Genomic DNA, 14,594 nt, shown 5'->3' on the forward strand with positions numbered 1-14,594 from the left:
TAATACAATGATAGAGTTATGCTATAAATGTTAACACTGGTGCAACAGTGAATCTTTCTCACACACACACACACAAACAAACACATGCTGGTGTTTTTGGTTGATGTTAGAACAAAAAAAAGTCTGAGGGACATTTTGTGCCTTGGGGCAGTGACAGCTGAGTGTGTGGAGAAGGAAAGGTCTTATTTGTAAAGGTGTGATATGAATCACCAGCACTTGTCAGGTACCTCGGCTGTGGACCTTGTGGACTAGATGACATTTATGCAGGTGAAGAGAGGCACAAGTCTGATAGGCGTGAAAATTACAAGAGGAAATCTACGATTGTTGCCATGGTAACCCTTGATAGCACCTTTGTGATTTTGTGGGAACTAGTATGTGTTGTTAGCAAAATATGCCCACATTCAAAAGAAGTTTAAGAAAAAGATGCCTATAAGTAAAATGCAGCATGTTTTCTGTCTAATACAAACTGACATAATGAGGTTTTACATTGAGGAAATATTTATATAAATTCAAATTGAACTTATATGTTCTACGATGCACTGAAGCCCCATAGATTTTTCGCCGCTACCCAAGCTGATCAAGATGATAATGTTTTATCATTTTACAATAAATGCTTTACTCATATCATATCTGTATTTAATAATAAAAGTTGGCTTTCAAACTAAAATTTAAGTTATTAATATAGGTTGAGGCACCAATAGTTGATAGTGCTGGAACTCTCGTCAAAAATCAAAACCAATAGTTTTTCCGGTGTTTAGTCAGCTGTCATTACGAGAGCGGCCTCTAGAGGCGAATCACTGACACCACATGCTGTTTGTTTTTACACGCGAGACGGCGCGCTGCACAGAGAGCGCTGTTTTATATTTGTTATTTATAATTTATTAGTTACCTAATTAAATGTATTAATATATTCATATTTATTCAGTAATGTTTTCTATTGTTTTTTATTTTCGTAATAACATTTGGTACTGTTTTACATAGTGTTTGTTTACTTTTTTCCACTATCACTCAACCTCTATTTATTAACATAGCCTAATTATTTGTTAGATTTACGTATTTTCAAGTAAGTAAATGTTTAGATTTCAATAGCAATGAATAAAAAAAAGTAATTATAATAGTATAACAAAATAATAAACTAATCTAGCATTAGGAGGCAAAATCATAAAATTTACATTAAATATCATAATCAAATCTCCACAAAAAAAGATGTGGCCCTCACAGAAAAAAACGTAAATATCTTAAATGGTTCTCATGAGTACGGTCTGACCTGTTCTCTCTTTCCAAGCTCGGTCTGTATGGGCTGATCGTCATTTGGCTGCCTCTTCGGCCTTATGAATGCTGGCGGCGTGAGCTGGTGCACTTTATTTAGCTCCTCCGGCTCTACTCCTTTCCCATCCCGTAAGCGGCCCCAAGCCTCCTGATTCGCTTTGTTCTCCTCCTTGGTTAGAGCGTTGGAAGGCCCAGGTTTCCCGTCCTCCTCTTTTCGTCCAGAATCTTCAGACTCCAGCTGGTTTGGCGCCTCGTCTTTGCTCTCCGAGTTGTTTTGAGTCAGAGGGGCACTCGGTTGGTTCTTCAGACCCTCCCGAAATGCTGAGACCACCGCATTGCATTTCTGGACCTTCTCCACCTGCTGTTTCTTGGACATCAGAACGCCCATGGCTAGAATATAAAAAGAGAGATGGATTAGATGCCTGCTGAATGAGTTACATAGAGGAGAATGGAGCTCGTTATCAGGTCTCATCTGGTACAACATAAAGCTGTTTAAACTGTTGATATTATAATATCAAGCTGTAAAATAGAGCATGGCCCATCTCAAAGTAAAACTTGAAGCTCATTCATTCACCTTCATTACTGGCTTCATCCTAGTTAAGGTTGTGTTGCGAAATTAGATATAAATTATATTGAGTTATTAACTTAAATTGATGAAACTTTATTAAGTAACATAATCAATCATACAGGCAGTTCTCCGAGTTACAATGGTTCCACTTACGATTTTGTGATCTTACAATGATAATGACACCAAATTTTTATTTATATTTTACATTTCATGTGACATTTTAATTTCCGTAGGATATGTTTGGAAGCTGCCTGGGTTTAGTTACCTTGCTGATAGAGCGCCTTTTTTTTGGTGTTTCAAAGCATAATGTTAGTTCTTGTGTCTCTCCTTTTTAACGGATGTCACTTTTATGGTGTTATTACTGAAATTAGAAATCTTGAAATATAGTTATGGGGCACGGAAATGCTCTGTAGTCAAGTCAAGTCAAGAAGCTTTTATTTTCATTTCAACCATATATAGCTGACACATTACACAGTGAAATTTAACAATGTTCCTCCTGCACCCTGGTGCTACATACAACAACAAGAAATTATATGAAAGTATGATTGCACTTAATTCAGCTTGAATATTAATAATCATATATACATTTAGTCTCCAACTTATGGTGGAAATGTGTTCAGATGACACATTTGTAACTTGAAAATATCGTAAGTCGACACATGGCCTACCCAGGAGTCTTAAATGAGTTCATACTCATATAGAAATGTAAATAAATAAATAAAAAACAGTTAAAATTAAACAGATTTGAGTACATCATTTAGCAAAACAGAGCAATTTTGTAATGTATACACTTTATAGCAGATATACGTATGTGACGAGCGCCGGTTCACGAGTGGAGGGTGGAGCCAAACGCGCTCTGTTTTAGTGCTCGGTGAAGCCGATAAAAAGGAGAGAAAAAAAGAGCTAAAATTGAGCTTTAAAACACCAAAAACACAGAAAAAATACGTGCTCCATCACCGAGAGAACTCGACTCTTTCGACCGCTTTCGAGAATACGCATCTCACAAGGGTGGACGTGTACAACCGGGTAGCGTTCCAACATATCTTATCAACATCTGCTGCTGCGTTTGCCTGCTACGCAATACGTCAAATATTTTCACCATATTTTTCTTATCGTCATTGTAAGACCGAAAAATCGTAAATCAAACGAACGTAACTCAGGGACTACCTTGTAATTGGAAATATAGTTTCATGTGCCGTATTTTTCACGGTCAAGAACATAACCGCAAGTTGCCAAATTTCAAAACAAGCAGATAAAAAATCTTCACGCTAAAGACTATTATACAGACATAACTTCACTATCAAAAGCAAAGTTGGATTTACATGAGGAATCTGATTTCTCATAAACCATATTACGGAACCCCTTCTGTATTGTGTATAGGGTATAAACCTGGGAGTATTTTGAGACTGAGTTTAGAGGAATTTGCAACCTTATCTCTGAAAAAGAACAGTTCAGTTTATCCAATGTGGCTAGAATTGTAGAAGAAATTTCAATCGATTTTAAGAGTTTTAAACCTTTAATTCAACAGGTCACGGTTTGAAATGTATTTATGGATATGGATGCCTGGAAAGCCCAATCAATAGCTATTTAGAGATACTTTAGAAATGTTATGAAAGCCTGAAAAGAAGATTCTTCCACAAAGTAGACAATGGAACATACACTGGAACATACACTGGTAAATACACTGTATTAACGATTAAAACAGATTTGGAATTGAATGTTATAGGACAATAATTAGTCACTATTCACTATATTCACTATAAGTCACTATTACCTCCTGATGGCTGATTTTTTTTTCCCCCTAGGATCCCTAGTCCTGCAATGATTCCTCTGATTATTACAAATAATTCCATTAGAATTGCATTTAAAACATTAAAAAAATATATTATATAAATAATAATTATAAATAAATACAAGTATTAATTATACTAAATAAATTGTGTCTATCCCAAGAATTGACCTCTGAGAAAACCCATGCAACTAACTGTAGGTGTAAGGAGAATATAAAGCTTTACAATTTTTGTAACCTCAAAGTTCAGGAACAACCCTAAGATGTGAGATAGACACCTTTTGATGAATAAAAATAGAACTACAAAATTTTTTTTTTGCTATTTCTCTGCTGGTTTTTTTCACTCTGTGCTGTCGTCTATCATGCTGGTCAGCACTAAAATATCCACTTTCTCCCTTAGGATGGAGTTGTGTGGAGCAACTTCAATTAACACTAAAGGTGACGAAGTACTCCAGAACTTCAAGGGAGCTTGTGTGTCTATGATAGACAGCTCGCAGCAGCAACTAATCTCCAACCTTAAAATATCCACAAACGATTTCCTCCTCGATGTAAACCGCTGCATGATCAGATGTCTGGCTTTTAGACAACACCGAGGGAGACGGTTAATTCTGAAGCTTTGCTGTAGATCAAGCTGCATGTGGAAGTAGATGTGTGGGTGTAATGTTGCAAAATCCTTTGTTTAAGCTGGCTCAGAGAAATCTGAATTCCTAACATGGAATATCTGATCACAATATATTACACTCGCAGCTTTTAACTCGACCTCAGAAAAATCAATATGTATAAAACAACAATTTAAGAAACAGATGAATAATTGACAAAAACAATTAAATGTTAATAATAATTAATTAATAAAATGATAAAACATTAAAACATGTCTGTACACACACTATTTCCAAAAGTATTGGGTCACCTTGTCATAAGTATGATATGTGATTTTTGAGCATTGATTCCACATTTAGTCCCAATTTACTCTTATAATTCCCTCCACTCTTCTGGGAAGATGTTCCACTAGATTTTGGAGTGTGCTAATGGATATTTGTTTTCATCAGCCACAAGGGTATTATGAAAGGTTAGGAGGTCTTGGGTGCTGTCAGCATTCACATTCATCTCAAAGATGTTCAGTATGGATGAGATCAGAGCTCTATAGCTGGTCACTCAAGATCTTCCTCTTCAAAGCATGTAAACCAGATGTTTAAGGAGCTCACTTTGTGCACAGGGGCATTGCCATGCTGGAACTGGTTTGGGTTTCCAAGTTGAAGTGAATACAAAATTTTAATAAAGCCCATCTAAAAACGTCCTGTACAGTTGAGTGCCTCCAGCTTTGTGGCAACAGTTTGGAAAAGAACCAGATATAGCAGAAAAGGTCAGGTGTAATATTTATATATATATATATATATATATATATATATATATATATATATATATATATATATATACATATACATATACGTATATATATATATATATATATGTATATGTATGTATATATACGTATATGTATATGTATGTGTGTGTGTATATATATATATATATATATATATAATGTACAGTATATATAATACACACAGTGCTGTGAAAAAGTATTTTTACAGGCCATTCATGCACGAAATCCCCCCAATGTGGTTGATTTAAAAATGATGAATGGGCCACAAAACTCTTCCACAGGCGAAATTCCTGTAAAAGGCTCATTGCCTGTTATCACGGATGCTTGATTGCCACCAGAGGTGGCACAACCAGTTATTAGCTTCAGGGGGCAATTACTTTTTCACACATGGCTGGTCAAGTATACTCAGCTTTTTTCCCTTAATAAATGAAGTCATCATTTTAAAACTAAATTTTGTTTTTTCTCGGGTTATATCATTATATTGTGATATTACAATTTGCTTGATGATTTGAATCATTTGTGTTTTCAAATATAAAAAAAATGTAATCAAATCAAGAAGGGGACAAAAACAATTTTCACAGCACTGTATAAAACACGAACAGATCAAATTGGTACAAAATGACAATAACAGTGACTTCACAATCAGTAGACCAACATAGACGAGATATAACAATATTGATAGACAGTAACATCAAATAACTACAAAAACTATTAATAATAATGACGGCCAACAACAATAAAAACTGAAAGAAAATGACAGTAAAATGAAATATTTTAGGAAAAAAATAACAACAATTATTATGAATGAATACTAAATCCAAATTTAAAACAGAAGAGAAAATGACAAGAACAGTGACAATGATAAAATAAAAAAGAAAGAAAAAAACAAAGAAGAGAACATGACCAACGAAAGTAGCAACCAAATCAATAAAGAATAAAAGAAAACTATCAATAAATTATAAATATATAAAAACTGAAAAATTAGAATAACTAAAAAAATATATATATATATTTTTATATAAATATATATATATATAAAAAAAAAAATATATATATATATATATATATATATATATATATATATATATATATATATATATATATATAATTTATAATTTATTATTATTATTATTATTATTATTAATTAAAAAAAATTTATATATATCAAATTATATATAATCATGTTTTTTATCTTCAAAATAAATAAATAAGTGAATAAAAAAATTATAAAAAAAAAAAATATATATATATATACAGTATATATAGTTAACAATTACATTTAAGGCATTTGGCATATGTCTTTATACAGAGCAACGTACATTTATCGCATTCATACAACTGAGCATCTATGGGGTTAAGGGCCCTACTCAGGGGCCCAGGTGTGGCAGCTTGATGTGACCGTATTCTGAAGATCATGAGTTCAAATATCAAAGTCTAATGCCTTAACCACTAAGCTACCACTTTATACTTGCGCTTCTGAATGAATTGTCAGGAAACCTATATGCTGTATAAAAATGTTTGAGGTTTTGTTTGACTAGGATTGAAAAATCAGGAATTATAACCTAAATATTCTGATCCTTTCTAAACATTCCAACATGTCATTTTTTTCCTGGCAGATGGAAGTGAACATTCTGAATCTGGGCTATGAATTTTAAACAGCAAATTGAATTATTTTCTCTTTCACTGGAAACTTTTTTTGCCAATGAATCCATCAGTGCTATCAGGAAAACTGATAAGAAGGATTGAATAACGCACATTTGTAAACAAACCGCTGCTTCCTCAGTGGCTGGAAACGGAGATGGATTTGAAGGTTTTTAAAATAGCTGATCACAGATTTATGTTTTTCGCATGAAGGAGGTCATGATGACGGATGGGTCTGGCTTTCGCAGGGTCACATTTATTGAACTAAATACGAATCAATTTATTTGCAGATTGATTTTAGGAGCGTTTACACAAGGCATAAAAATCACATTATAAAAAAAAAAGGGTAAATTAATGACAATTGATTACAAGTAAATTGGATGAGTCTCGGTTCATATTGAGTCTCCATTATATTTGTATGGCACCCTGGAGCCAGATGGAGTTTAATATCTGTCTCTGGTTGTTGATGCACTGCAGTGTCTTAGCTGTATTATTTAAAAAAAGGAAACCATTCACCTTTTGGTTGCCATTTTGTCCTTTTTTTAGCACTTTTTGCTTTTGCCTTTTATGGAGTTTTGCAGCTATCACATTGCTGTGCATTGCACAGGCTTGGGAATTTACAGCCGTTTAATATTTTTCAGCATTGAGCCAATTTTCTTTGTTTGAACAATTGACAGAAATGGAAAGCTTAAACTGTTTCTTAATATTAATTTTATATTATTTATGCATTTTGAAAAATGTCAGGGATTTACCGCTTCTCTTGCTCTGTGTCAGCTAAAGCCTCTAAAAAAAATAGTCATGCTAGCCACAAAAATAATCATGCTAACCACAAAAATAGTTATGCTAACCACAAAAATATTTATGCTAGCCACAAAAAGTCATGCTAGCTACAAAAAGTCATGCTAGCCACAAAAATTGTCCTGCTAGCCATAGTTATGCTAGCCACAAAAATAGTTATGCTAGCCACAAAAATGGTCATGCTAGCCACAAAAAGTCATGCTAGCCACAAAAAGTCATGCTAGCCACAAAAAAGTCATGCTAGCCACAAAAATGGTCCTGCTAGCCATAGTCATGCTAGCCACAAAAATAGTTATGCTAGCCACAAAAATGGTCATGCTAGCCACAAAAATAGTTATGCTAGCCGCAAATTATCAAAGAGAAATCCCAGACCAAAAAGGTCTATAATCTACAATTCCCATATGCAAATCTCAGAAAATGAGCATTGTGAAATTGAAAGCAAAATGTGTGGTTATTAATATCTTGATGTCATTTGGAGCAGATAAGTGAAAATGGGCATGTATTAATGGCAAACATGTCCAAGTATTTTAGCTTTTAGCTACACAATATCCATTACAGAGTTAAACAATCAAAGATCCTGCATGATTTGACCGATTACCTACATTTTTTTTTAAATGTATGCAATGTTCATTTTTGTTCATTTTTTTTTTTAAAGAAAATCTGCTACATAATTCATTTTCCCCCAAGCCCCTGTGTCAGACAGACAGCTCTGGGAGCAACCAGAGCGCTGAAAATTTAAACGCCTCCAGATTAAAAAAAGCACTGCGGAGGAGAGTAAGAGAGATGACAACCTTGAAGTCAACCCTAAAATAAGTGACTGCTGTTATTTCCTCAGTGAATCAGCTGCGCATTAGCTCGTATGTCGAGGTAAACACGGGCCTCACATTCCTTTCCATAAAAACAGATATTATTAAATAATGGCTAATGCAGAAATGTGATAGAACGAGAGAAACTCTCCTGAACACTCGATTATGGAAATCAGTGCGCTGCTCTTTAATGGTATGATCGAGCTAGAAAAGCTTGTGGGCTCGTTGAATCGATGCAGGAGTCACTGCACCAGGAATGTGCTCTTTTATTTGATTTGATTTTATTATTTTATATTAAACACTATCAAATGATTATTTTCCTGGTTCAAATAGGTTCTCTGTTCTGTGCCTGTGTCTGTGCTGAAGGAGAAGGCACCATCATTGTGTCTGTAAAGTTTAATCAAGGAGGTGTGGCCTCTGTGTTTTTAGTTCCAGTAGAGGGGTGTGGCCTTTGTCAGTTACTTCCTGTAAAGGAGGTGTTTGTCTGTTAATTTTCATTGATGATGTGTGGTTTCTATGGCTACAGAAATTCCAGTGGACGTCATGATGCTTCTCTTTGAATGTTAGTTTCAGTGAAGGAGGTGTGGCCTCAGAGCTTTTTAGATCCAGTCATGGAGGCAGGTCACCCATGGCTATAGGTTCCCATGGAGGAGGCGTGGTTCCTGTGTCTTTTTGTTTCCATAAACACAAGAACCACGCTTCCTTAATGGGAACTTGGACACAGAAACCATGCTCCTCTAAGTTCCCATAGAGGACATGCAGGTCCTGTGTCTAAGTTCCAATGGAGGAAGTGCAGGCCCTGTGTCTAATTTTCCATAGCGAAGATATGGTTACTGTGTCTAAGATCCCATGGAGAAAGTGCGATTCCTAGGTCTAAGTTCCCATAAAGGAGGTGTGGTTTTTGTGTCTATAAGTTCCCACAAACACACGAACCATGCTTCCTCAATGGGAACTTAGACATAGGAACCATGCTCCTCTAAGTGCCCAATAAGGAGGCATGGTTTCATGGCTATTGATTCCATTGGAGAAGGCGTGGTTTCCATTGCTATAGGTTTGGTTACGGTTCGTTTCAATAGAGAGGGTGTGGTTTCTGAGCTTGTTTGATCAAACGAAGAGGAATCTCAAACATGAATATTACTTCCAATGAAGGACACATGCCTCCTGTATCTCCAGTCATGGAGACATTGAGCTCATAAATGTTGGCTCCAATAGATAAGGTGTAGTTTCAATATCTATCAGTTTCCAAGATGGAGGTGTGGTTTCTTTTCATCGTAGTGAGGAGGCGTGATTACTCAGACTTAGTTCCACTTAAGGAGGTGTGGCTTCTGTTCCTGTTAGTTACAATGATAGAGGCATGGCCTCTGTGCCTGTTACTCCAAATGAATGAAATGTAAGTTTTAAGTTTTGCAGTTTCAGTGAACGAGGAGTGGCCTCCTTGTCTGTTCCTGTTAGTTATTTGTGAGTCCATTTAAAAGAACTTGCTTGATAGTCTCAGTGAAGGATGTGTGGCCACCTACTGTTTAAAGGTATATATCTTTAATTAATGTCTGCACATAATATAATAAGAATAAAACTGCAGCATCAAAATAGTTTTAATGTTGTATGGAAACATCAAATGCTTTTATAGGCATTAATAATAAGAATAAATAGTATCATTAATAAATAAACAGCTACACACCATTTATGTCTATATGGTTATATTTAATGATGAGGGGCAGTGTTAGTGTTAGTAATATTTCCTATTACTTTAAACATATAAAAAACTAAAGCCAGCCTCACTGCTGGATTGGAAGCGTTTGGACCCAACTTTTTAAAGAAATTTTTATGAATTTTATGAAGACCAGATTGGCCAACGTGTAATCATGATTAGCTGTATATATTTGTATATAAAAGCTTTTTTTTTCCCACACTGTCATCATTGTCATTTTTAATCTCGTGCAGGTCTGCTTTTCCCCTGCTGCTCAGTACTGACTGGAATCCCAACCAGCTCTTCCTTTCATTCCTCACTCCTGTAGGGACAGCCTCTGTAAATGAGGCAGCTACAAAGCTTTTATTTTCTCCATGGGAACTGCTCACTATTGATTCGAGTCCCCTGCAGCACACGGACCGAAAACCCTGGAACTAATCTCGCTAACGAGTTCACTGAGGCTAGCTTCTGCCCATGCACCCACAGAATCCCAAACAGTCGCTCGACCCTCTCGGCCAAAACAAAAACAACGACATGGACGAGCCGAGACAAAGGCGAGCAGCATCTCAATGAAATATATACTGTTCATTTTGTGTAAATATTTATGAACCATCTGTTCTATAATAGCCACGAATAATAAAGATTTACGTCATTTAGATGTAATGATTCAATTCTTTGCAGGCAGCTCTCTGGACGAGTGGGACTCTTTCAGGGACATGCAGGAATTTGGATGTAAATTCCCACAGCGATCAAAGGAACGGCAAGAGAAAGAGCCCCCATGCTGGGATTACGAATTCTGCCAGGCAAAAAACAGAACAGCTTGTGCTTAGAAGTTGTGAAACACAGCAGATCGAGTTAACATTTTGTACTCCGTATTTCACCCACCATTATTCAGTATTCATAGTCCCTCCACTAATATTTCTCTTTCCACCAATTACCAAACTCATATCCCTATACCTGATATAAACAAGGAAAGTTTGTGTGAAGACGTAAAAGGTGGGGCAGGTCTCTCCTAAAATGAGGACATGATGATAAGGACAGGATAAACGAACTGGCACAGGAACGGAGCCAACACTAACGAGCACTGGCGAGCCAACAGACGTCCCAAGGAACCGCGCTTCCATTTTAAAACCTTCCTCTTGGACGTTTTTTGCGATTTTTAAGGATTAGCAATTTGAAAGAAGTCCAAAAGAAAGGTCAAGAATGAGCAAGCTCTCAAAAAAGCATGCACTGGAAGCTGTTAATATAATAAAGTAAAGGTCAATAGCTGCAGCTTTCAATGCAGATGCTTATTCCTTTTGTTTATTTTTTAATAGATACATTCAAGGAAAATTACTTTTCTAATAATTTATTATTTTTGGTCTTAGACTCTCTGGGACAGAGTGGAGAGACAGATTGAGATGGAAAGAAACTTGGATGTTGCATAATTATAAAATCTGATCCAACAGATAAAAAAAAGTGTAACAATTTTTTTTTATGTGTATTAAATGAATTTGTAATCATTGGCAGATTGCTGTGATTTTCATATTATGGAAACACTCTTGACATTTTAGCGTCTGTTTCATACTTTATTGTAAGTGGGTTCTAAAGGTTGTAATTGGCAACCCTACTGCATCAAAAACTATATTTATGAATTAACTGCCATTGCTGGAAACTTTCGAGAAAGTATTTATTTTTGTTTATTTCTAGTGCGCTAGTTGAAAGTCTTTACTAATCTATGGAACAGTTATCACAGATGCATTGGAAAAAACATTATTTTACCATACAGATCTGATTTTATGTGTCCATGAAAGGTTTTATTTTGACTCATTTTAGTGCCTTCATGCAGCTAATTATCCATGTATTGAAAATTCACTTATTTCTTATCCCATTCAAATAGAAATTTCGAATCACCTTTCTGTTTTTCTTCCTACTTTCAATAATTGTTCTTTTTTATTCTATTTTTTCCTGTTTTTGATTTTCGGACCGTCATTAAAAGATTTGACTTGCGATTCCCTTTAAATGCCTCAGAGTTCATGACGGCAACAGCGAAATTTAAAGTTATTTGAGGGTGTAATTGAAATTTGCAATCACCATTGGCCCCTTTGGAGAACAACTTCCATTCGGTTTGGACAGCACTTCTGATAACATTGTCACAAAGATTTAAGATTTCTAATGAACAAGCCAGAGGCGATAATGGAAAGGAGAAACTAATTGAGAAAACACACGTAATTTTGAGAGACTCTGTGTGACACAGTGTTATTATAATCCTTGCATGGATTCATGGATTTATAGGAGTCCTGTAGTGAGCAGAATGTCGTCTTTATTATTACCACATTCTAAAATGTACTGCAAATGAGGAAAGATTCGGGTTGGTTTTCGGGCTCTTTGAAAAAACACCCAAGACTTCTACAGTGCTCAATTTTTACTTAGCTGGAAAGTTTATTGCTGATGCTATATAGTCTAGTATAGCATATTATATAGTATATAGTATAGCACCAAATTTTCTTTGTTTCTAGGGTGATACCATCAAAAATACATCCTTCATATATTTTATGTATTTTTCACTTTTAAATATTGCATAAGGTCATAGGCATACAGACTCACCGATTGCACGTGGTTTAAACCTTTACTACATGCACCTTCCCAGGGTAAAGATGCACACTACATGTTGAGGGAACCATCCAGCAACAAACGAAAGCACTGTTTGGTACGATTATCTCTAATTATCTCTGCAATGCACTCATTTGAAATTCGAGCCAAACTAATTAAACCTTAATGGCTTGGAAATTGAGGCAGTAAAGCAAGAAAAAGCAGCCATTTGTGAATAAAGCACTAAAAAGTGTGCTTCAGAAAAGTTGGTATGAAGTTCAGGCAGTATGTTTTACTCACACACCCTTGTGGTACTGTAAGGGGGTACTTATTTTTGTACCTATACAGATACATTAGTAGGTTCCTTTCACCTTTAAAGGTACAATAGATGCTATTTTCCTGGGTTATAAAGTACTCTTAATGCTACCAGTTCAGTGACAGGAAAGAGTACACTGAGTAGGAATTTCATTGTATGGTATAATAAAGATTTTCTAGCACATATGGCAAGAAAATTTCGAATACCTGAATCATTAAATGAAAAAAAGGAAATATAAACTAAACACACACCTACACATCTTTCCAGTTGAAAGATACATCATGTGGAGACAAAACAAGTATCGGAAAATGTTACCTGTATTTCAGAAGAAAGTTGCAAAGAATAACAGCCTGGAAATAATTTTTGTTCTGACAATATTTTGGACCTTTAGTGTATATTTTATAGAGTAAAATCAAATGAATTAATAAATCATTGGACCTTACTGACTTACTGAACGACCATTAAATCTTTATCTCTTATGCAAGTGTGAAAGAGTACCATTTCAACACCAAGGGTAAAAAAAGTACCATTTGGCACCATGTTCTTTCTGAGAGTGTAAATGCATGCGTATCCACAGGATACACGTGGTGATTCTTGAAAGACGTCAGAGACGACGCAGGAATATTATAAAGGAGGCTGATCAGCTACACTCAGCTCCGCAGTGGCGATTTTTACTGCTACACACACACACACACACACACACACAGACATTGAATGAACCTTGCTGCAGGGCGCGAGCATTTCAAATGCAAATCAATCAAGTACTACATTCAATCAATTCCCAGATTTTTGTCCTTTTTGTTTTTCCCCAGAATTGCACGCATTTGTGCACCCGGGGTGGGAATATTTCAAATGCCTCTTTTGTTGTTGCCTCTGGTGCAATTAAAGCCTATGCACGCACTCAACACACCCTGACCCAAATACCCCAGCTGTGCGCGCGCGTGTCGTAATCAATACACACCGCGAGTAGATTCCTGGTACTGCGCGAGGACAAAAAGTGAAACTCCAATGCAATAAATGCAAAACAAATAAACAAACAGAGCAAACAAAAATGGCTCGACAGGTTGAAAAGGGAAAGAGCAAGGAGACGTACCCGCGTTGAGACTCGGAGCACTCTGTCTGCACTTTGTGTAGCTTCTCCTTTCTCATGCACTGCAACCCGGCATGTCAGTGCTCCCTGCTTCAAGTGTGAAAGGGTGTGTGTGTGTGTGTGTGTGTGTGTCTTTCTGCGTGTGTGAATCGTGACGCTCAGGGTGGAGTGTGAGTAGTAAGTGGACAGCTCCGGTGCTGAAGTCCTTCAGGTCTCTGCTTAGGTGATGCAAAGCAACGCAAGATAAAAACTTGAATGAAAAGGAGGCTGCACTGCACTGAAGCGTCACTGAGTGCAGAAGATCCTGCTAATGGGGGAGAAGAAAAAAAAACTGGCAACATCCTGCACACGGTGGCCCTTCATTGGTCCGGCTGAACTGGACCAATAAGATCAGAGTGAGGTTGCAAAAGACGTAAAAATTCATCAGCGGCTTCCTGAGGCGTGGAGTGTGGAGCTCGGTTCTGTCTCTTTAGTGTGTGTAAACATGAGCATCATCATCCTCATCATCATCACACATACACACACACTCAGCTTTAATTGAGTTCATTCTGGGATGGACTGATGGTGTTTTAGAGCATAGGGGAATTAGTGAAATGTAACAATTACTTACTACTACTACTACTAATAATAATAATATAATAATTGTCACATGTGGACAAACCGGGCTAAAATACA

The 14,594-nt window shown here is 36.2% G+C and overlaps 1 protein-coding gene across 2 annotated transcripts in view; it reads right to left on the minus strand.

The window, feature by feature from the left end:
* phf24 (PHD finger protein 24) overlaps positions 1-14,263 on the minus strand; it is a 37,330-nt gene extending 23,067 nt beyond the window's left edge. The window contains exons 1-2 of one of the 2 annotated variants that reach the window (XM_046861880.1): positions 13,923-14,263; positions 1,268-1,659 (exon numbers count right to left, since the gene is read on the minus strand). In XM_046861880.1, coding sequence (XP_046717836.1) covers positions 1,268-1,657 — 390 coding nt within the window. In that variant the 5' untranslated portion in view covers positions 1,658-1,659; positions 13,923-14,263. The remainder of the gene's footprint in view (positions 1-1,267; positions 1,660-13,922) is intronic. The other variant, XM_046861881.1, reaches the window with a different exon arrangement.
* Between the last annotated feature and the right edge of the window lie 331 nt (positions 14,264-14,594).

This window comes from Silurus meridionalis, chromosome 11, assembly GCF_014805685.1.
Source record: "Silurus meridionalis isolate SWU-2019-XX chromosome 11, ASM1480568v1, whole genome shotgun sequence".
In the NCBI taxonomy this organism is placed as follows: domain Eukaryota; kingdom Metazoa; phylum Chordata; class Actinopteri; order Siluriformes; family Siluridae; genus Silurus; species Silurus meridionalis.